A 22,613-nucleotide genomic window follows, 5' to 3' on the forward strand; every position below is an offset into this window, starting at 1 on the left:
CTAAACCCCTCCACATTCCTGCAGACCTTCAGACTGTCCGGACAGCCACTCGGCCTGCTGCCTGCCTGCCACTGAGGTATGCGCCACCCCTGCCCAGCCTTTGCCTTCTGTAGTCGCATCTGCCCCAACACCCTAGTTCACGCCTCCAGCTCGCGTGCAAGGGAGGGAGAGCTGCACTGGGTGTGCATCTCCTCTGCCCCATCACGGCTGCCCTTACGGGCACGGTCCCTGAGTCCCTGCCTGTTGCTTTTCAGGAGGTAGACTACTGTGTAACTTGGTCCCCCTTTTAGGTTTGCAGAAAATAATCTCATCGTGTCTTGGGGGGAGTGTTTTCTCTTTCCCTGTCTCTGGTTTCAGAGGCTGCCTGCCTGTCCTCTTTGCTCCCTTTGCAAATGTGGCAGCCTCCTCCTTCCCTGGGAATCTGATCCTGCCACAGCTGCAACAGGGACCCAGCCAGCAGCCAGAGTCTGTCCTGCCTCCTATTCCAGAAGAAACCTCCTAGACTTGGTTCTTGGTCGGGGGCTCTGTTTTGCAAAAGGGACTTCACACGGATGATAAATTAGTCTCTGAAAGGCAAAGGGGGAGCCTTCACCATTAATCTGCACCTCTGGGAAGGCTCCTGCTTCCCTCGAATTCTCCGCACTCCCAGAACCCCCACAACACACACACACACACACACACACACACACACACACCGGCGCCATTTGGCCTGAAATGGCACCCTCACCCTGAGTCTTGAGTTAGGCTTTGTTCCTGTCCTGGGCTCCCTGGGACGGAAAACACAGGAATTCCGCAGGAGTAGCCCTCGGTTTATCTAGGTCTGAAGAACCCAGACATCAGATATCACCCAACCAAGACGCGGGGTCCAATGGGGGCAGGTGTGGTGGGGAACAGAGGTAAGACAGAGAGGGTTCCAGGGCCACCTTCGGTACCTCACTGTTTTGATGGTGTCCAGCCTGTCAGGGTGTTAGAGCCTCTTCAGGCAGCCCCCTGCCTTCACCCTCCCTGGCTCCACCAATTGGCTGTAAACATTAGAAAATGTTTTCACAGTACTTGTCTGGGGTTAAATTCCCATGTGCCCCAGTGCTGGTGGCATAGTGAGAAGCAAGTCATAGTAGCACGGCAGGCTTCACGCACACATTCTACATGTATGTTAAGTGTCTCAGCCAGACTTAGCTTCCCCGTCTATAATGGAAGGGGGCTGGACTTGGGGGTCTTCGGGGTGCCCGACATCCTCTGAAGATTCCAAAGGAAGGTCTCTTAACCAGAAACCGTGGACTGGTCTTTGAATGGGCTTCAAGTCATCTGCAAGCCCCTTAAAACTGTATGCACTGTGTTGGGGGCGGCAGGGGGAGAGAGAACTGGTGTTCACAGCTTTCAGCCTTAAGATGTTCTCAAATGGATGCCGAGGGGGACGTGGGAGACGGAAGCGGACGCTGGAAACAAACGCACATTTGCGGGAGGATGGAACTTTTGAAATGGGAGTGGCTGGGGAAAGAGAGGGTTAACTCGCAGCCATCGGCTGCCACATCGACAAAGCCTGGAGCTAAGAGGGGGAGGGAGGGCTGGAAGGGGGTTCGCCTGGAGAAGGAATCAACTTTTGAAACTTCCTCCAAGTCCCACCCACCAGAAGCCTCTTCTCTGTCGTGACTCACCCTCGGAGGAATGCGAGTTGCCACGGTAACCTTTTCTCAGGGTCTCCGCCTGCTGGCTGGGAGGGGACGCTGGGAACCTTCACAGAACTTCAGGCTGATCTGAATGTCCCCCACCCCAGCCCCAAATACAAGGGCAGCAGCAAACTGTAGGCCCTACCCCTATGGTCCCCCAGGATCCCCGGGAGGCGGGGCGGGCTGTGATGAGCTCCCTGCACACGGTGTTTGAAGACCTGGGTTTCAGTTCTAGCTATGCCCTGAAGGTGCCATTTGACCTTGAACTAATGGCTCCTTTCCAGGCCCTAGTCCCCTCCTTGGTTAAAGAGCAATAACTACCTGGAGGGGACAGTGTGTGGGGAAAATGGGATCATGCACAGGAAAGCAGTTTGCAGAGTGTGGTGTCGCCTCCTAACAGGAAAGTTTTAGAACTGATGGATTTATGGCATCTAAAGATTTGGTGAAATCTTTCCCAGCTTTTTTCCTGGCAGCTCTGTCATCTTAGGGTTTGTATAGAACTTCCCTTTACTAAAAGTGCTGACAAGCATATCTTTAAAAAATTGTTTAAATTGATTTTGATTTGGGGACTTTCTTGTGTATTTCCCAAGGTTGTTGTGCCCTCCACGTAGAAAGAGCACTGGCCACGGCGCAAGCAGAAGTGGGTTCTAACTCACAGTGTGACATTGGGAAAGGCACTTCTCTCTGGGTCTCAGTTTTCCAATCTGTTAGATGGAAGATCTAAGGTAGACGGTCTCTGGCCTGGCGTTCTTCTAGCTCTGAATCCCATTAACCTAAATCTGTGATGGGGCTTTTATTCAAAGGAATGGCTGGCCTACATTTTTAACACTCACTCACCCCAGCTGAAAAGAAAATGAGAGGAGGGGCTGGGGAGAGCTGGGGTTGCCTAGTGGTCATGCTAAAATCTTTACCCATTTGTAGAGACTTGTCAACCAATAGCGTGGCTGGGGTTTGCTATTCACAAGAGCAGCCCTCTTGCTGAAAATAAGCTATTAATAAGAAAGGATAGTGGAGGAAAGAGCTGAGGATGTGAGGTGAACAGTAGAATTTTTGGCTTTTGAGGTTATTTAGGTAAGTAGATAAGTATGCAGAGATAAACAGGGACAGATACAAACTCACAGTGATGCAAAGTATAAACGTTGATTTCATCAACAGACGCCCACTGGCACAGCTAAAAATGAGTGTCTTCATTCCACCAGCAGACACCTAAAGTCACTCACTCACATGCCTCTCCCTGGATGACACTTCGGTTTATAGACACAGTCACGTTCTAGGAATACATCTTGATGAATACGAACACTCTGACCCTCACCCATTACAGGCTGAAATAGATGCTGAGTCAGGCTGTATGTAACTTACACAGACGTGCCATCAGGCGGGCAAACACACTGCCATTTGGAGCCACACACGGATGTACACAGTCAAATATAACACAGATCGTGACAAGGAGACAGACACGTAACCCACATATACCACCCAAGCACCTCTATGTCTTAGAAAGAGGGAAACTGAGGCTCAGGAGGACAAAATAATTCACTTGGGGTCACACGGCAAGCTGGTGTCTGAGCCAAACTTCCAGATGTTTGGAACTATTTAGATGTTCACCTTTCCTCCCACCTTCACTCCATTTGGTCACTTTGGAATCACACTCAGGCACCTTCTACAGGCAACAAGCCCTGTGGGTAACAGCGATGAGCAGCACTTTCTCTCTCCCTTTTGCTGGTCTACACTGGCCTACTCCAGCCCATGTGGCTTTGTCCAAATAGCCAAAGGCCCAGCATGATGGAGCTAATAGGCCGCTGCTCATTTGCTTCCTGCTGGCTCCCTCCCCAACCTCGGTCTTAAAAGGAGAGAAGAGAACGCTGGCCCTGAGCTTTCAACCAACCCTGGGGATGAATGAAGCTACCTTTTTTCTACAACACAGAACCTGGATGCTTCTCTTCCTCCCTCCCCACCCCAATCCTGAACCCAGGCACAGCTGGGCCGTGCAGGGCCAGACCCAGCAAGTAGTGACTTGACAGAATTATTTAGAAAAACAGTCTCCTCCTCAGCCAGGAGGTATCTTAGGAAACCAACTTTGCTCTCACCCACCATGCTGTAGAGCTTGATGTCTGCAGGAAAAATATGGACAGAGACACCAACTCTCTTCAGAGCTGGGTTCTTTCAGAAACTTGGCATAACCCCTCTCATTTGGGGATCCCTCTGGGTCTTCGTGTGTTAGTCATGGCATTTGGATCTCAGACTGAAAGATCAGATGAAAAAAACAAAACGAGGTAAACATCTGGATGTTTCTGAACATCTGGAAGTTTGGCTCAGACACCAGCTTGCTATATGACCTTGAGTGAGTTATTTTCCCTCTTTAAACTTCAATTTCTCCATCTTTAAAATAAGTGGCATGACAAAGAGGTTTCACATGGCCTGACAACACTGATTCATTGGTAGTGGCTGCCAGAGAACTGTGTTCAGGATTCTGGTGCCACGCCAGACTTTGGGGGAAAAGGTCATATCATTGATTAGTAATGTCTGCCACGTGCACAGGAGGGGCAGGTGGGGGCATGTATGCCACGTATTTCCTATCTTTGGGATCTTTTAGGCATTTCCAGCTGTGACAGCCTGTACTCTTTGATGTTATTTCTCATCCCTTCCATTTGTGGTCACCTTGGATGCAGCAGTGGTCCCCGACAAGGAGCCAAAGAGGAAGCCTGACTCTCCACCCTGAGCCTCTGCCAGCCACAGTGAAACGTGGCATCTTAGATGCCATTATGGGTTCTCAGTCATGCTCATTCTACCCCCAGACTCTGGAGCCACCTCTCAGTTGCCCCAGAAACTCTCCAGTCTTAGGTTTTTATATTCACAACACCTTAAAATTTTTCTTAGCTTCTTCCTTTCCAGCATTAGAATATTAGAAGTGGAAACAGGGAGTCAACGGGCAAGTCGTGAGAGGTAATACTCCAAAAAAGCTTTTGCCTGAGTTTGATACAGAAAGTCAGAGCCAACAGGAACTTTAGGGACCACCTTGCCCGAGGGTTTCAAAGTGTTGCTAGGAGAACCTAGAGATGCTCCAAGGTGTCTCAGGGGATGTCCATGTGCATAGGACTCCCAGCCCCCATCTCTACTCCATTTTTACCTGCTTTTGTTTTTTAATTTCAAGTTTATTTATTGACTAGGTAATAACCATTCACACATTTCAACACATGATAAAAGGTTTCAGCTGTTTGAAGTAGTGGACTTCTGCAGAAGACTTCTTTGAAAGGAAAGATTCTCTGGCTTAGGTAGTTTTGATCACTGATCTAAAACAACCTCCTCATACAGACGAGCTGAAGGTCGTTCAGGGCTGGAGAGCAGAGACTTCCCCGAGTTTGCACAGTGAGCTGGGAGCCACCGACTTGCTCTCAGGTCTCCTGACTTCCACATCATGTCACGAGGACACCTCTGAGAGGCTGTGTGTGCCCCCTGGGGTGTGAGCAGGATTTGCTGGTGTAGCCACGTGCAGCTGCCCCTCTGGGCCGGCTCGCCCCCACCTCAGTGGAGCCCACCCTCCCTCCTTCTGAGTCCTGGCTCCCCGGAGGGCCTGGCTCCAGGCTTTCTTTATTGCCTCTACATTTGTTTTCCTCTCTTTGGGCTTGTTTACCAGCAACGTGTGTTTCTGGAGCCCTTGTTTCCGAGCCAGACAGCGGGAGTGAGCTGCTTGGCTTGCGTCCGCAGCCCAACCAAGAGGCCAGCCCAGGGCCCGGGCTTGGTCACTATGTCCTCCGGAGGCTGAGCGTTGGTGTCTCCCAGACCAACAGAGGCGATATCTCCTCCGCCCCCATGCCTCTTTCTCCGTGGGCAGAGAGACAAAGTGCTGGGATTCTTGCACTGGATTCTCGAGGGCGATGGAGATTCTGGGATCTTCAAATTTTAAGATGCTCTTCCAAATGGCACCATTGTTTTCCTCTTTACTTGTAGTCTTTCGTGTAAATCACCCATGAGCCTTTCCAGGTAGGTATATTATTTTTGTTTTACAGATTGGGGAACAAAAGGAGGCTCAGAGAGGTATAAATGTCACACAATTGCTGAGCAGAGCCAGGGTTTGTACATTCGGGCTCCAGAGCCCACGAGCTTACCTTCATGCTATACTGCCTCTATAAAAGCTTGTAACCACTCTGTCATCGTAGCCACTAGCCACATGTGGCTATTTAGATGTAAATTAATTAAAAGTTCAGTTCTTCGTTTGCACTGGCAACATTTCAAGTGTTCAATAGCCACATGTGGCCAGTAGTTATCACATTGGACAATGCAGATATAGAATATTTTCATCATCTCGGAAAGTTCTATGGGATTGCATTGCTTCATAAACACTTCCTACTCAAATCACATTCAACGATTGCCACTCAGCTTCTGTGCTTCACATTCTGAGAGTCTATGATTATGAGAACCACAGTCTAAAATTCTATGATTCTGACATTTCTCCAAGTTCTGACATTTAGCAACTTTTCACTATCCAGGGAGAACCCGAAGGAGGCCGTTTATGTCTCCAGGGACACAAACCGGGGGGCTGGCTGTACTTTTCCATCCCCAGAGTCTTTCCAAAGAGAGAGAAGTGACCTCAGCTTCGGGTCCTGCTGGCAGCCAAGGACAGGTTTTCAGCCGTCTCCAGAGCAAATAAAGGCAAAAGGAAGGGACTCGATGTGCGGAACAGGAGGCAGTGGGTGGGGGTGAGGGGTGTCTGCATTTGATGGCCACCAAGCCAAGGGAAATACACCTCCCGTTCCTCCCCTGGCCCTGGGCTTTTTCCCTCCCAGCACCTCAAGCCAGTTCACAGCCCAGCTGGGCCCCCTTCAGGTGACCACCTGGGAGGGGCTGGCCGCCAAGGGAAATAGCGTGCTGAGGGAGGGACGTGCCAGTGGCGGGTGACGCTGCTGGGGTCCTCACCCCAGCCCTGCTCACTCACTGGGGCTCTCAGTTCTTGGCTATGGGCGGATTTCTTCCCCTCTCTGGGCCTCAGTCTTTCCGACTGTGCTATGGGCATTGAGCCCCCACTGGGATGCTGGATTATGAAAACTCTCTGAAAAGGATACATATATGCATCATCATAGGCTAAAGGAATACAAAGGAGGGAGTTTTCATCTAATACTGGTCATTTATATGAAGAATGTTTTATTCCAATGGGCATGCTACATCTTGGTTCAGTTGGCAAAAGATCACAGCTGCTAAGTTCTGAATGCTGGGGGTTGACCCTGTGTCCTGACCTTGCTGGAGTGACTGCTACGCCCCACTAGCTTTGCAGGGTGGACCCTGGCCGCCTTGGCCAGTGGTGTTTTAGAGAACTGCAGAGAGGGGGATCTCACGGGTGTGCAGGGAGTAGACTGTGTGTCTAGAATAGCCCAGCTGCTTCCTTTCCCTCCCATCCCACCACCGAGAGGAAACGGGTCCTTGGACTGGTGATGTAGCACAGGACACTGCGCAGGACCCAACATTTGGAAAGTAACTCCTCCTCCAAGATTTTGTGTGCTGTCCTTAACAGTCTCTGTCTGCATTGCCCACCCCACTCTGAGCATAACCCGTGTTCGGCTCACCCCAACTCCACGAGAAGGGAGCCTTGGCAATTTTGAATGAGCCTCAATGCTGCATGACTTTGGGAAAGTGTTTCCCCCTTCTCAACCTCAGACTCGTCAGGAAAGTGGGACCAGGAGCCCTTCCATGGCTGTCTGCCCACCCAGTGCCGTCAGGGGCTCCGGGGACAGTGTGCGCATGAGAGTGCTGTAGCAACTATCACGCACGACAGGGCTTGAGTTATTTTTCCCTTCTAGCTGCAAGAGCAGGGATGGGGGTGGCAGAGCGTGTGTGTACACAGCTGGGAAAGGAGTGAGGGAGATGGTGAGGCAGGACAGACGGAAGAGCCACCAACAAAACCTTTCCCTGTTCACAGAGGGGACGTGGTTCCTCTGCTGAGGTGCAGGACACAGTACTGGGAAACGTCCACCTTCCTGGCGCTAATCTGAAGCCTGCTACATTTGCAGTCCTAGCTGGGCTATTTCTCCCACGACATGACCCCTCTGTCACTGTAGCCCAGACTGGGTGACTGTTTTTTGTTCCAGCTGCCAGTCTCACTTTGACTCTTCTGCTTTAAACAACCTCAGACAAGTCCTTCATTCATGTATTCTCTCATGTTCCATTTGTCCAAAGCCACACGCAGGAGTTGTTTTTCTTGTGTCTTCCAAATGGGGAAGCAAGAAGGGAGATTTTCCTCACAAGCCTCAGAGAACAAACGAACAGCTGTGTGAGGAACATTCCACAAACTTCCTGGAAAGGGAAGACTGGACTCCTCTGGGAGTTGGTGTCATTGTGAAGCGACGCCAAGCTCCCAGGGCAATTCCTTTAAATTCCTGTTACTTTTATTTTATGTACATTTCATGCAATAGCGGGTGAGGTGTTGTGTCGCTTTTAGCTCAAGAAAGGACCATTATGAAGTCTGTTCTTCCTTTGCTTGCTCCTGCTACCGAAATACTATTAATACAATCCAAGTGAAGATGGGTAACCCCAGAGGAGGTGACATGTGCCAAGACCAGCATGTGCCTGGGATATTTTAAGAGCATTTTAAAGACCCAGCCTACCAGCTCCAAGTTCACCTGGTCTACTACTTTCAGTTGACAGATGGGGGGACCAAGGTCTAGAGAGAACAAAGACTTAACCAATACATCAAGACAGTATTGAGGTAGAACAAGAATCCCTGGCATTTAATGTCACGCTGAGTGTTTTTCTCCGCAATGCCAGGGCACCTCCCACCACCATGCTTGGTCAGTTGAGAAGTCTTGGAAGGAACTGGGGATGATGAGCCTGACAGGGAAGTTTTGAAGGACGAAAGAGGAAAGACATGGCCACTGTTGCCCTTGACTGTAAGGTGTTCGGGGGTAGAAAGAGCACATTTGTTCTATTTGGCTGCAGAAGGAGGGACAGGGAAGGTAGACCAGGAGGGCTCAGGAAAGGAGGCAGATTTAGATCAGTAAAAGGAAGAACTTTCTAAAGCAGTTTGGAAACGGAAATCCATTTAGTTAGCACAAGAAATAAAATGTCCCCACCGCAGATCCTCTGTTAGGGATGGCATTTTGGTGTTGGATCATCAGGGGAGATTCTGCTCCAAGATCCCTCACAGTCATGAGCACATCAGAGTCTAGAGCTCGGCATCTAGAGAGCGAGTTCATAGCAGTGACCAGGGGAGGGGAATTTTCTAGATCTCAGCTAACATCCCCTTTGCACCACGTGGAAGTATCTGGATAGTTTCTCTAGAGGATCTAGAGGAGTGCTGTCGCTTCTGGGTAGAATGGAGAAAAATGTGGCCACACTCCAAGGTCACACTCCAAGACTATTGTTCTTTGTTTTAAAATGTGGGTCTCATTGTCTAAAATTGGCAAGAGGTTGCTGCCTGTTACCTTCTCCCACTGCAGAGGAAGTAGAGAGGAGGAGGAGGAAGGCTTTGGGTGTAGGAAAAGAATTCATCTCAGGGCATCGAGGATCGAAGAGCCCTTGAAGATGATCCGGCTTGGCATTGCCCAAACTTGACTAATTAGCCCACCACTTTAGTTGAATCACTTTTCAAAAACTTAAATAAATATATTGAGAAAGGAGTCTTTATATCATTCCCATTAATGGAAAACCCAGTGTATCTTTGTCATAAATAGAAGGAAACTGCAAAAACAAACACACATGAGAAAAATAACTTTATCCAATTCCAGCTGGATATAATTTCCTGTGGGAGCTCCGAGCCAGAGGGCTGCTCTCTCCTTGTTAAAAAGGAAAATGAAGGAATGTGAGAGAGGTGTTAAAGGCATCTTAGCACCAAACTGAGACTTTCTCCTCATATAATCAGGATGGAAAAGAATATTGGGTGGAACCGATTTCCTCTCGTGTCTTTCACTATCATTTAACCAACACCTAAAGTTATCTCGCATATCCCACAAGCTCGGAAGGATCTCTCCATCAGGAAGCCCCCCTGGCTGACATGTCCCTCTCTCCTCTCCTAGGGTTCCCGCACCATGAGGACCTGGGTCTTCTTTCTCCTTTGCCTGGCCGGGAGGGCCTTGGCGGCCCCCGTAAGTACCTACAGATCCTATCTCCTTGCTCTTCCTTCCTAACACCAGCCCCAGGAGTTCTGAACCTGCCAGTCCTGATCCTCAGAGGGGACAGGGACTTCCCCATCTCAAGTCAGTTGTCTTATTTTTTAAAAAGATTTTTTTTCTTAAGCTAATACACTCAGAAGAAAAACTGGGATGAAGACCACTGGGTGGAGGTTGCAGAGAAGAGAAAGTTCCGTGTAATAAAAGATGAACTTTTTAGCAGTCAGAGCTTCCCAGCAATGGACGAGGATTGCTTTAGGAGGCAGTGATCTCTTCGTCACATGAGGAATTCAAGCTGGGCGTCGGGGTGGGGGTGCTGGTGGGGAGGGGGTTAGAAGACAGTCAAGCCGCAGAGAGAGGGATGGTTACTTTCTGAAACAGGGAGGGTTGTTTGGTTGCAAACCACAGACTTCAATCTGACTAAATAGGGTGGAAAAAGACACAGGGGTAGGTTATAAAATCAAAGGCCTTAGGGGGGACTGGAAATGGGCAGCTCCAGGATTTAGGAGGAGAGAATTAATGGACGGTGTCCAATATTGCCATCTGAATGAATCGACCACAGTTTCACATCTTGAGAGAATGTGCCAAAAAGATTAAAAAAAAATTCAGTGAGAGCCATTCCAGCTGAGCTTGGGTCCTGGGCCTGCTTCTTGGCTAGGGGGCAGTGGGGCACCTTGATTGACAGTCCCTCCAAGAATAGCATGCAGAGGGCCAGAGTCAGTTGCTATCCACAGCTCATCTGGAAGCCACCGCCAGGAGAGGAGGAAGAAATGGGCAGGCAAAAGGAGCAGTTGCTTTCAAGCAGCAACTCCGTCGTCCTCCCTTCGCTGGAAGGGGCGAGTGATGGTAGGCCGTGGCAGTCTCAGTCAGGCTGGGAGATTTGGCAAAAAGATTTGGCAAGGTTGGCATTAATTTTAGAAGTCACCCCAGCTAGCCCGGAGCCTCAAAGTTATATGTTATCTCACCTCTTCCTACTCCAAGGTGAAATGTCAAGAAAGAATTGCCTAACAATAATAATAAGATTTCACTGTGGAGAAGATAACAACTGTTAAAATTCATGGCATCATCCCCTCTGGGCATCAGTTTTCCCATCTGCAAAATGGGGGGGGGGTTTGGTCTGGATCAGTGATTTTCAGAGTTTGTTGGAATTCAAAGCAGCAGAAATGCTTTCACGAGCTAAATCTTACACAGGACCTCGGATATAAAATATATAAAAGGGGAGCTGCTCCAGTGTTCCGTGGGGGTTGCATGTCTGGCTTCTCCTTTGCTCTGTCCCCCACCCATGGCAGTTCCTGAGGCACAGCCTGGGGATCTCCGATAAGCTGCTCTCCAAGCTCCCCTAGCCTGGGCTCCAGGCCAGAGGCACTTCGGAGGTGAAGCTGGCCTTGGCCTTGACCTCTCCGAACCCCACTTTCTTTTCCAGCAGCAGCAGGAAGCCCTGCCTGATGAGACAGAGGTGGTGGAGGAAACCGTGGCCGAGGTGGCTGAGGTACGTGGGTGGTGACCCCGGCCCCCTAGCCCCTCTCCAGCCACATGTGTTCCCTGAGGACTCCAGACAGGTGCCATGGGGCTGGATGCTGGCATGGGGCATTTGTCACCATGCACACCCACAGCACAGATGCAAATTCTGAGTATTCCCAAATCCTGCTTCCCAAGCCTTTGATGGAACCCTACAATTGGGGACCAGAATTTTTTTTTGTTTTGCTTTGTTTTTTTTAAACTGTGGGACAGTTTTTCTTCCACAATCACCCACAGTCCTCCCATAAATAAAACCGATGACAGGGGAGCTGCTCAGGCAGGGCTGGCAGGGGTGGAGGGCTCGGCCCCTCCTCTTGCCCTAACACCCGGGTGGCCTCTGAGGCATCTCAGCAGAATTCCAGGGCTCTACAAAACACGGGGGGTCTATAAGATTGAACCTAGATTCCCAAGCCCAGCATCTGTGCTCTCTGTGGCCTGGGCCCAGCCCACCTTTCCAGCCAGTCTCTCACCGTCCCCTGTGGGCACCTGAAGCTTCAGGCAAGTCCCCCTCGAATCTTCACCCTTTTCCTCCGGGTCTGGGATGGGGTTGGGAATCACTCCACTCATTCTTCTGCCTCCATCCCAGGTGCCTGTGGGAGCCAACCCCGTCCAGGTGGAAGTAGGAGAATTTGATGAAGGTGCCGAGGAGACGGAAGAGGAGGTGGTGGCTGAAAGTAGGTCCCTTCCCCGTAACTGGGCACATCCGGGCTGCCCTCAGCTGCCTGGGCCTGGGGCCTGGGGGCAGCCCGCGTGAGGTTGCTTCCCAAGGGGATGCAGGGTGGGGCGCTCGCTGGGCTGTGGAGGAAAAACGGCTTTGACTTAAAGGTTGGGAAACTCTCCGGCACTTAGTCCCCTGGGATCTGGGCAAGATCAGTTTATAGCCAGGCCATCCACACTGTCAGTGGCCGGAAGCAGGGTTCCTGGAAACGGCCTTCTGTCCAATGGCTCTTTGCCCTGATTCTAAAGTTGGATCTCACATTTCTACTGAGGTCACTGGTCACATCTGGTCCCTGAGATCCCCCATGGCCTCTGGCTCAGCCAAGCCCCACAGAGGAGCAGATCTGAGAGCAGAGATTGGGGCTCATGGACTCATTAGCTCCTCTGAATCTCACACGGCCCAGGGACGTGAGGCCTGAGGACGCGAAGCCTGAGTGACTGTATAATTAACGCTACCCGTGGTTGTGCCAGACGGAGACACGACCTAGGGCCCCTGGCTGGAGCCTGCCTTGCTGAGGCATCTGTATCCGAGGGGTTAAGAGCATGGACTTGGGAAGCAAACCGGCCGAGGTTTGAACCCGGGCTTCTCCACAACAGCTTGCTTCTGTCCTCTGAGCCTCAGCTTCCTCGTCTGTAACTCGGGGTGATGAAGACGGTAGACCCGTCCCCAGGATGTCCAGGGTTTTATGAGACAAAGCATGACGGCGCTTGGCAGAGGACGCATCCGACACAGGATGACTGAAATACCCAAAATAAAACAGCGCAAGGAAAAGGCCCCATTAAGCTGTCGCCCCGAGGGGATAACTAACGGGTCTTTAGCTGTAGCCGGGCACGGAGTTTTTGTTGGAGCAAAGGGGCCTCTACTGAGTCATGTTCCTTCCCTCCTCCACGCCCACCTCATCCGGTGTTTACCGCCAGGCTCTATTGTCCGGCGTGGTCTGGGGCTCTTGTCCCCTTTCCTTTACAGTCGCTTAAGTCTGTTTTGTTGGGCCTCACAGCTCCCTGGCTCCATGACAAGAGCCATTCTAGAAAGTCTATTCTAGAATCCAGAAATGCCTCATTGCGATTATTTAACTGAGCTCGGAACACAATGGGTGCTTCAATCCTCAGGGAAGCCATATGGCATCCAGTGTTTCTGGGTCCCAGACTGAGCCTTCTGCTCCACAAAAAGTGCCTGACCTTGACCTCAGACTGAGCCTCTAATCCCAAGACTAACTGAGCCAACCGCTCCCCTAAATGAGGATTACTAAGCTCTGTGCGAGAGCAGGGAGGACCCAGGGCTGCCCAAGCCCAGAGTGGGGCGCACAGCCAAGGACTGTCGGCCCAAAGATCTGCGTGGATAGGCCCGGGTGGCTGTGGTGGCCTGGGTGGTGCTAACCCCATGCCCTTGCACCCTGCCAGACCCCTGCCAGAACCACCACTGCAAACACGGCAAGGTGTGCGAGCTGGATGAAAACAACACCCCCATGTGCGTGTGCCAGGACCCCACCAGCTGCCCTGCCCCCATCGGCGAGTTTGAGAAGGTGAGGGCTGAGGGACGGGGGCAGGGGGCTGGTGACTGGGCCCTGCGGAACAGAGCGTCTGCCCAGAAAGCTGTTGGATTGCGCTTGGGCTTTTGCAGGGCTCCGGTCTCAGAAGTCCCCTTGCTAGATCTAGTCATAGGAGGAAAGTGGAGATGAGTCAGAGGTGAGGCTTTAACTGACACTGGATCTCTCCAGAACCAACCAGAATTTACTCAGCACCATCAGGTTCCAAGCCTGACGCCAAGAGAATACAGCTGAGATGGGAGTAGGGCCTTTCTCTGCGTGGGAGCAGCTGAGCAAAGCATCAGGTGCAAACGTGTGGGTTCTGGGGGCAGACTGAAGGGTGACTTCACACCTGGTCTCCATCACCTGTTAGCTGTGAGATCTTGGTGAAGTTGCTGAGCCTTTCCAAGTCTCAGTTTTCTCACCTCTAAAGAGGGGATAAAAATACTCCTTAACTCATAGGACTGTTGTGAGGATTTGTCAGATAATGCTTGGTACATAGTAAGTACTAAATAAGTGCTACTTACTTTTTTTTATTAGCTCTCAAACATTGTGCTAGTGGCCGTCTAGCTCAGGGCGGCAAATCTGGGATCAGCATTATTCCCACAGCCTCCTATCTGGCTCCTCCGTCTTCAGTCTCCCCCCCAGCCAACATAGCCTCAGGGCTCCAAATCTTGTTTATTTTCTTTATTTATTTCTTTATTTTGAGACAGAGTCTTGCTCTGTCACCTGGGCTAGAGTGCCATGGCATCAGCCTCGCTCATAGCAACCTCAAATTCCTGAGCTCAAGGGATCCTGCTGCCTTGGCCTCCCAGAGTACTAGGATTACGGGCATTAGCCACCAGGCCTGGCCAAAAATCTTATTTTTAAATATTGATTTATTTAAGAGACAATTGTTTCTCTTTGTTGTCCAGGCTGGAGTACAGTGGCAGGATCATAGCTCACTGCAGCCTCAAACTCCTGGCCTCAATCGATCCCCCCACCTCAGTCTCCCGAGTAGCTGGGACTACAGACACAAGTAGCCACCATGCACAGATAATTTTTAAAATTTTTTATAGATATGGGGTCTCACTATGTTGCTCAGGGTGGTCTTGAACTCTTGACCTCAAGCCATCCTCCCACCTCGGGCTCCCAAAGCACTGGGATTATAGGTGTGAGCCACTGTACCTGGCCTGGGCTTCAAATTTTAACATCATTGTTAATTATTCCCTCCTCCTTGCTTCCACCTCCACCCCCAATCACCAATGCCCACCAATCCTCCCTCTGCTGATATATATAAGCAGTGCTAAGTGCGTACGTGCAGGATGCTCAACACAGGATGCTCCTCCCGGCACGGCTACCTACTGCCACTGCCCTCGTCCAGCCCTCAGCATCTCTGCTTTGCCACCTCTATTTTCAGAGATTTACTGGGAGGACTCAGATGGCTCAGCATACAGCTGTGCTCACGGCTAAGGTTTATTAAAGTGACATATTCAGGATATTCAGTGGGCCATAGGTGAACAAGCGCACGCGGAGCCTGGAGGGATCCACGTGGAGGCTTGCTTTTTCTCTCCCTTCCATGGGGTCACACAGAGCACACTCTTACCCCAGCTACAAAGGTCCAGCCACATGTGAGTGATGTTTCTGCCCAGAGAAGCTCCTTAGAGACTCAGCACCCACAGTTCTTACTGGGGGCTGGTCACATAGGCACCCCCTGCCTAGCACGTACCAAAATTCCAGACTCCCAGAAGGAGAGCAGATGTTCAGCATAAGCAGATTGTTTGTACGAGCAGTCTAGGCACAGCGAGCCACCCTTATCGGTTAGGGAAAGATTTACAACCATGCAAGGAACAATTTTCCAGCCAAGTTCCCAGACACCAGCCAAGGGCCAATCTGACAAGCAGGCCCTTCTAAGGACAGTGATCCCAGCCTGTTATATTAACTCTTCTTTGCACACTCTTGTCTCTTCCCCGTCCCCATCTTCAACTCATTCTTCAGATATCTTCCAGGTTTGTTTTCCCATATCTCAGCCCTGACTCAGTTGTGCCTCTGCTCAGAGACCATCGGTGGCTCTCAGCATGGGCTGGACATTGGCCTGGGAGCCCAGGGAGTGGGTTCTTGTCCCAGCCCTACCACAAACTCACTGCATGGCCTTGGCTGGTCTCATTCCTTGCTTGGCCCTCAGTGGCCCCATCTCTGAAATGGGCAAGGGTGCTGGTACCAGTGAAGGGCTTCGGGGATGAAGGAGGGGTGCTCTACGCTCTGCCAACAGGTGTGCAGCAACGACAACAAGACCTTCGACTCTTCCTGCCACTTCTTTGCCACAAAGTGCACCCTGGAGGGCACCAAGAAGGGCCACAAGCTCCACCTTGACTACATTGGGCCTTGCAAATGTGAGTCTCTCCTTGGGCCCTTCCAGACTCTCAGGGAGAGCTCTGAGCTGGCACTGATGCTGGCTCTGCCAACCCTGTGTTGTATGACCTTGGGCATGGCTCTTCCCCCTTCTGAGCCTTAGGGTTCCTGTTTATAAATCGAGGTGGTGGTCTATGAGTAGGTACCACTCAACTCCAAGTTCAGGACATCTCCCAGGGAAGCACTAAGCAATTATGGAAGTTCAAGGGAGGATTTCTGGAGTTGTTACTAACATCTAAGACAACCACACTTTATTTCTCTGTGACAAAGAAGTTCTGTAAGGCTAACTTGATCTTTCCTACTTCAAAACTGTAAAGCAAAAACGATGTCTGACCTAGGCCTACAATGCATTTTTAAAATGTTTGAATTTGAATGCTTTGAAATAGGGGTATGTGTGTCCATTTCTTTTGGGCCCTGTTACTCAGCACTGGCATATCCTTGGCCTTTTACTCGATTACATTCCCATCTGCCCTCTGAAGACAGATGATAACCACTCTTTTCTAGAAACCTGGGAATCAGGTGTTTGGCGAAGGATGCCAGGGTGTTATCTGGTCTTTGTTAGTGGCCCCAGCTGCACACACAGCTGGCCCAAGTGCCTCATTCAGCATCGTCCCTGTCATTGAAAACACCCGAGGTCACACCTGCTCCCCTCCAAGGCAACATGCACATTGTGTGTCTTGTATATTCTGGCATCAGATGGCACTGAGGAGAGCCACGCACCTGCCCCAGGTGTACAGGGTGCAGAAAGGTGTATGAGGGGGTGGGGAACACGTTCTCCTTGTGGTTCACCCCTTCTGCCAATTATGGGGCCCTGGGTGTGAAATGAGAAGGTACAGACTAGAGAATGAGGCGTGGGGGAGGAAATATTGGTGGGAATTCTTGGGCAGTGAGACCAAGGAGTGTTCCAGGGAGCATCTACCAAATGGCTTTGTTTTCCCCTGAGGCATATTGCCCACTCACTCCAGGTCCGAGTGTTTCCATCACAGCTGTCCTCTTCCATGCCCCAGCTGATGATGAAGCTTCTCCCCAACCCTCCCCACCAGAGGGGACTTTCCATGGTCCAAAGATGGGGAAAGAACACACCCCTGAGCCCCCGGGCAGCCACACTGCCCTGGATGCTGGGAGGTCCTGACAATGTGTCCTTGAGCCAGTCCCTTCTCTCCACGTTGACCTCTAATGTGTGCAATAAAAGGGGTGGACTTGGATGAAATCTTCAGATCCAACATTCTGGCATGCCAAGTTCCAAAGACCAGGATGGAATCATTATCCCAAGAAAGCTCTGGTGTGTTAAGTATTCCTGATTCCTCTCCCCACCCACCCCCGCCAAGCTGAGCCAGTGGAGAGATGCGGTTGTTCCGCCTCCCAGTTTCAAGCACCTGCCAGTGGTTGACATCACCAGAATGGGCCCAGCCTCTGCTAGGATCACACCTGGGGCCCAGCACCCAGGAAGGTGCAGGAGCCACTGGGCAGATCAGATCAAGATCAAGGCTGAGGAAGCAGCAGACACACCTTTGCACTTCCGATTTGCAGACCATTCTTCCCCATATACAGTATCCTTTGCTCATTGTCCTGTGAAGAAACTATGGCCCGGAGAGGTCAAGCCACAGTGCCACGGTCACTGATGGAAGTGGTGTGGGTGGAGGGCTGGGGTGGGCAGAGGGCCCAGGGAGCATGTTGGCCCTCGGCAGGGAGAGGCAGGGTCTATACTGACCACCCTTGTGTTTGGGACCCTAGACATCCCCCCCTGCCTGGACTCTGAGCTGACTGAATTCCCCCTGCGCATGCGGGACTGGCTCAAGAATGTCCTGGTCACCCTGTATGAAAGGGATGAGGACAACAACCTTCTGACCGAGAAGCAGAAGCTGCGAGTAAGTGGTCTCTTTCCAGCCTGTCCCAGAGCGTCTGCCCAGCCCTACCGGCCCCACGCTGGCTGATCCAGTCCCATTCCTAGAACCAGGTCCCCAGCTGTAAGCTGGCATCCTACCTGCAGAGTGCGTTTATCGTTTACCCCTGGGCACAAGGGCACATACTTCTCCCAGCTGCCTTTGGAGGCTTGTAGTGCACATTAACATCTTAAAGGTCCTGAGAAGTCTTGTGGTAGAGAGACCTGCTCACTTTCTTTAGCCCAGTGTTACACAAAAGCGACACAAACAGCCCTATTTCTTTTTCTTTCTGAGTCTGTGGATCTTAAACTTTAATGAGCATATCAAGCACCCCAACGTGCTGGTAAAATGCAGATTCCTCAGCCCCACCTCAAGCCTATTCAAACAATGTTTCTAGGAAGCAAGGCCCAGACAGCTGCATTTGAACACACTCTCCAGGTGATCTGGGTGTGGACAGCTCTATGAGAATCCTTTGAGGTAATCCCAGGCCTCCACTCTGTGAATGAGATGCTGGTATCTGTCATGCGAGCTTTGGCCCCAGCCGGTCTCTGCCTGCTCTGTTCTCCTATCAGAGATGGTGGGAGGGGCCCCAGCTGGCCCTGACAGTCTCCCCTGGACCCTTTGTCACACTGTCCCCACTCTCGCAGGTGAAGAAGATCCATGAGAATGAGAAGCGCCTGGAGGCCGGAGACCACCCCGTGGAGCTGCTGGCCCGGGACTTCGAGAAGAACTACAACATGTACATCTTCCCGGTGCACTGGCAGTTCGGCCAGCTGGACCAGCACCCCATCGATGGGTAAGCCCCCAGGCCCTGGCGCGGACAGAGCCAGGCATCAAGGCTGGCAGGTGCACTAGCCATGGCCAGAAAGCCTCCGCGCAGCCTCTGCTGCTCCCAGCCCTGGGCCACAGTTGGCCTGGGGGTTGGGGCAGAAGGAACAGGCATTAGAGAAATGACCTGGGAGGAAGAAAGCAATGACACTCTCTCATGCCAGAGGCAGAAGTCACTAGGAACTGAACGTACCTCCGTGATCCTGTGTGTCCTGAGGCTTGGGTTCCCAAGAGCGAGGGTAACTGAGTGAGGAAGGAGGACCAGGCTCCAAGGGGTGGCAGAGGCCAAGGTGGGGGCAGCCACAGGCTCACTGTCCTTCAGCAGAACGCCCAGGAGCAAAGCAGCCATCCGACAGCGGCTAAACCTCATCCCCAGGCCTAGTTCCAACAGGGCCCAACTGACCCTGGACAGTTCCTGAAAAATTCAGGGTCAACCCATCCATATTGCAAGCCCCTCGTTTGCAGCCCTTGCCCCTGTCCAGCTGAGTGACGGAGTGCTGTGCAACTGCCCTGCACCAGGCAGGCGGCTGGTCAGTTATCAAATGCCTATCGAGTGTTCATTATGTGCCCGGCCCTATGCTAGGCAGCGGATTGAACGGCAATCAGAGCTGACACGGTCCTTGTAGCCATGGAGCTCACACTCTGTGTTCTTACCCCTGTCACCACCTTCTGACCTTCTCTTGTGGTGGTGGTGACGGGGGTAAGTAGCCCTGCTCAGCCGCAGCTGGAGCAGGCCGCGCCTGCACTTCCTGGAGCCTTGTTAACCTTTTCCTTCGATTGTGAGAAGTGGAGCATCACACAGAGGGAAGAACGGGCCGCCCTACTCACACGCTCAGGGGAGCTCCTCTCTGGCAGGCTCAGCCCTCTCGTTCAGCCCGTGCGCCTGGAGCCTGCCCACCCTGCCGGCCACACCAGGTGGCTGGGGTCTCCTGAGCTCTGGGAAGCTCCTGGCTGCTTCTCTCCCAGGCTCTTGCCGTGGCTGGGGGCCAACTGAGTCACTCACGGTGGCCAGGAGGGGAAAAGTCAGGGGGAACATCTGGAGCTCAGGCTGAGCGACTGGATCCCACTGCACCGAAGGAGCATGGGGGCGGGGAGAAGTTTCCAGATGGGGCCACAAGGGCTGAGCACCTGGGAAAGCACTCCAGCCTGGCTGAGGGGACCCACTGCCCGCTCCTCTCCTCCCAGAGCTGTAGGGGGCCCTGCCTGCATCCCTGCCCCTCCCTGGGCCCCAGTTTTCTCCCCAGTACAATAAACGGTGGGGGGAGAGTGTTCCTACCCGTTTGAATGTGGTGCGATTCCTTCCATGAGTTGGATGGGGCTGGGAGGGCCGGAGGTTAGAAAGAAAATTGGAGTCACATTGTTCCCTGGAGACCCTTGCGGGAGAGAAGTGTTTTGGGAACAACTTAGTTGGGGCCTCTGGAGAACAAAGAAAAATAAATCACATACCTGCTGTAGAGTCAAGGCCAGCAGGGAAATAGGATGGACAACGGGAGAGAAATCAGAAGGGCCTCCCTCTGACATTGCCCGATTCACAATTAGAGCTTGACGGGGAAGGTTAGAGACCCTCACTGCCAACCCTAGCCCCTTCCCACACCCTTCTCCGAAGTCTGCACCATCACCAGATTGGTGGGTCTCTTTTTAGACCCTTTTCTAGGCATTTACTGTTGTATAAATGTGTGTCCATAGAAAACCTAGTGTTGTCTCATGCCGGATTTTTATCTGCCGAAGCAGAGTGCTGAATATTTTGACTAAGTTTCTGTGCCCCCAATTCTCAGCCAATTAGGAAACAATTAAATGCACCAAGAGATCTTTGTTATTGAATCCCTAAGACCTCAGAACTGGAAGGGCCCTTAGAAATTATGGCTGACTCCTCTTCCTCTTTGATGGAGAGAGAAACTGAGGCCCAGAGTGGGGCAGTGCTGTGCTCTGAGTCCCCCAGCCAGTCAGTGTCACAGCTGGGGGTAGGCCCAGGATCCTGGCTCCCTGTCCTGCTATAAACGTCCTTCCCTCCGTGCTGTGGGGCAGGCTAACTCCCCCGCTGCCTCCCCAGCTGGGGTCTGGGGCTTTCCCACGCCTCAGGTCCCCCCCTGCCTCTTCCCCTGCAGGTACCTGTCCCACACTGAGCTGGCCCCACTGCGTGCTCCCCTCATCCCCATGGAGCACTGCACCACCAGGTTTTTCGAGACCTGTGACCTGGACCATGACAAGTACATTGCCCTGGACGAGTGGGCCGGCTGCTTCGGCATCAAGGAGCGTGAGTATCCGAACCAAGGAGCAAGGGCGAGGGCAGAAGCGCTGCTCCGGGGTGGTGGGCTGTCCACCCCGCCTCTGTGTGTCTGTCCACTCTGCCTGTCTCAGCTCTCTGTGACTTTGACTCCCGTCTGCCCTTCCTGTCTGGGTTGGACTCACTCTCGGGCATCTTCCTGATCCTTCTCTGTCCATCTGACCATCTCTCTCTCTTTCCCTTCCTCAAGCCTTAGCGCTCACTCTGTGCCAAATGCTATTTTGGGAACTGGCAGGCTCGTAGACAGGAAACAGGAAGTGTAACCTGGCAGCGTGCGTGAGAGACAGGGAGACCAGGGTTCCTCAGTCACTGACTTCCTGGGTGACCTCGGGCCGGTCACCTGGCCCCCTGCCCCAGGGGCGTGGGTGGGAAGTGCATCTTCATCCACACAGGGCCTCATGTTTAACTCCGCTCTCTTTCTTTGACTTGCAGAGGATATCGACAAGGATCTTGTGATCTAAATCCACGCCTCCTTCCGCAGTACCGGACCCTCTCTCTTTGACCCTCCCCTTCCTGTTTCCCCCAAAGTTTAAAATGTTTGGATGGTTTGTTGTTCTGCCTGGGGACAAGGTGCTAACATAGATTTAAATGAACACATTAACGGTGCTAAAAATGGAAATTCTAACCCAAGTCATGACATTCTTAGCTGTAACTTGACTATCAAGGTCTTTTGCTCACTCATTAACGGTTCCATTTTTCTCTTGTCATTTGCTGCCTTGCCCACTGTCTTGCTGGCATGGGGTGGAGACGGATCTGCTCCGGTCTGCCCTAAGCACACGTTGCATCTTCAGATTTTCTCTCTATTATTCTGTTTGAGACGAATACTCACCAAGCCAGACTTTGTGTTAATTCTATTTCAGGGTTATCAGCTGCCTGTGGGTCTTCCCCAGGTGGCCCGGAGGTGGGCAAAGGGAAGTAACAGACGCACGATGTTGGCAGGGATGTTTCTGGGGCCAGAGGATCAGTGGTGGGAGAAATCCCTGCAGAACCCACCAACCAGAACCTGGTTTGCCTGGGGCTGCAACTGACAGAAAGATTCCGGGGCTGTGTTATGGAAATCTATCAATTCTCATCTAAACCCAGTTCCTCACCATTTCCTCCTTCACCTTTCAGTGCAGTTTCCTTTCACATTGGGCTGTTTGTTCCCTCTGGGCCCCTGGGCACAGCCTACGGGGCTCCTCTCCTCACCTTTGGAGATTCAGGCTTCTTGGGGGGGGGTGGGAGAGGGGCGCTTCGGGGACTGGGAGGCTGTTTCAGCCAGGAAGGCCAAAATCAAGAGTGAGATAAAGAAAGTTGTATCATAGAAAAAGTAGAGTTGGTGCATTGGTTATGTTTTCGCCCCACGTTTGGATGCTTTTCATAAGGTTTCTAGCATGTTCCTCCTTTCTTCTTCCCCCTCACCCCGCTTTTTCCTTTTATTAACCAAGAGAAACTTCAAAGTCAATGGGATGGTCGGATCTCACAGGCTGAGAACTCGTTCACCTCCAAGCATTTCATGAAAAAGCTGCTTCTTATTAATCATACAAACTCTCGCCATGGTGTGAAAGTTTGACAAATCTTTCAAAATAAAAAGTAATGACTTAGAAACTGCCTTCCTGGGTGATTTTGCATGTGTCTTAGTCTTAATCACCTTATTTTCCTGACACACAGACACACGGCATACATGTCTACACATGACTGCACAAATGCAAACCTTCGCAAAC

At 51.7% G+C, this 22,613-nt stretch overlaps 1 protein-coding gene across 3 annotated transcripts; it reads left to right on the forward strand.

Annotated features, from left to right (window-relative positions):
- Positions 1–22,613, forward strand: SPARC (secreted protein acidic and cysteine rich). 3 transcript variants are annotated; one of them, XM_069484344.1, is made up of 10 exons: positions 1–76; positions 9,671–9,739; positions 11,187–11,252; positions 11,868–11,955; positions 13,400–13,521; positions 15,776–15,896; positions 17,650–17,783; positions 18,446–18,594; positions 20,732–20,880; positions 21,343–22,613. In XM_069484344.1, exons 2-10 carry the CDS (start codon positions 9,683–9,685, stop codon positions 21,369–21,371), a joined length of 915 nt encoding a protein of 304 aa, XP_069340445.1. In that variant the 5' UTR covers positions 1–76; positions 9,671–9,682; the 3' UTR covers positions 21,372–22,613. The 3 variants fall into 3 exon arrangements, with proteins under 3 accessions (XP_069340445.1, XP_069340446.1, XP_069340448.1); XM_069484345.1 differs by having other exon boundaries at positions 11,190–11,252; XM_069484347.1 differs by having other exon boundaries at positions 11,193–11,252.

Source organism: Eulemur rufifrons, chromosome 10, assembly GCF_041146395.1.
Source record: "Eulemur rufifrons isolate Redbay chromosome 10, OSU_ERuf_1, whole genome shotgun sequence".
In the NCBI taxonomy this organism is placed as follows: Eukaryota; Metazoa; Chordata; class Mammalia; order Primates; family Lemuridae; genus Eulemur; species Eulemur rufifrons.

Excerpts from the sequence above, each read along its gene's own strand:
- SPARC (XM_069484344.1), top strand. The coding sequence starts at position 9,683 with ATGAGGACCTGGGTCTTCTTTCTCCTTTGCCTGGCCGGGAGGGCCTTG. Across the intron at positions 13,522-15,775 it reads CCATCGGCGAGTTTGAGAAG|GTGTGCAGCAACGACAACAA; the intron begins GTGAGGGCTGAG and ends CTCTGCCAACAG. Across the intron at positions 20,881-21,342 it reads CTGCTTCGGCATCAAGGAGC|AGGATATCGACAAGGATCTT; the intron begins GTGAGTATCCGA and ends TTTGACTTGCAG.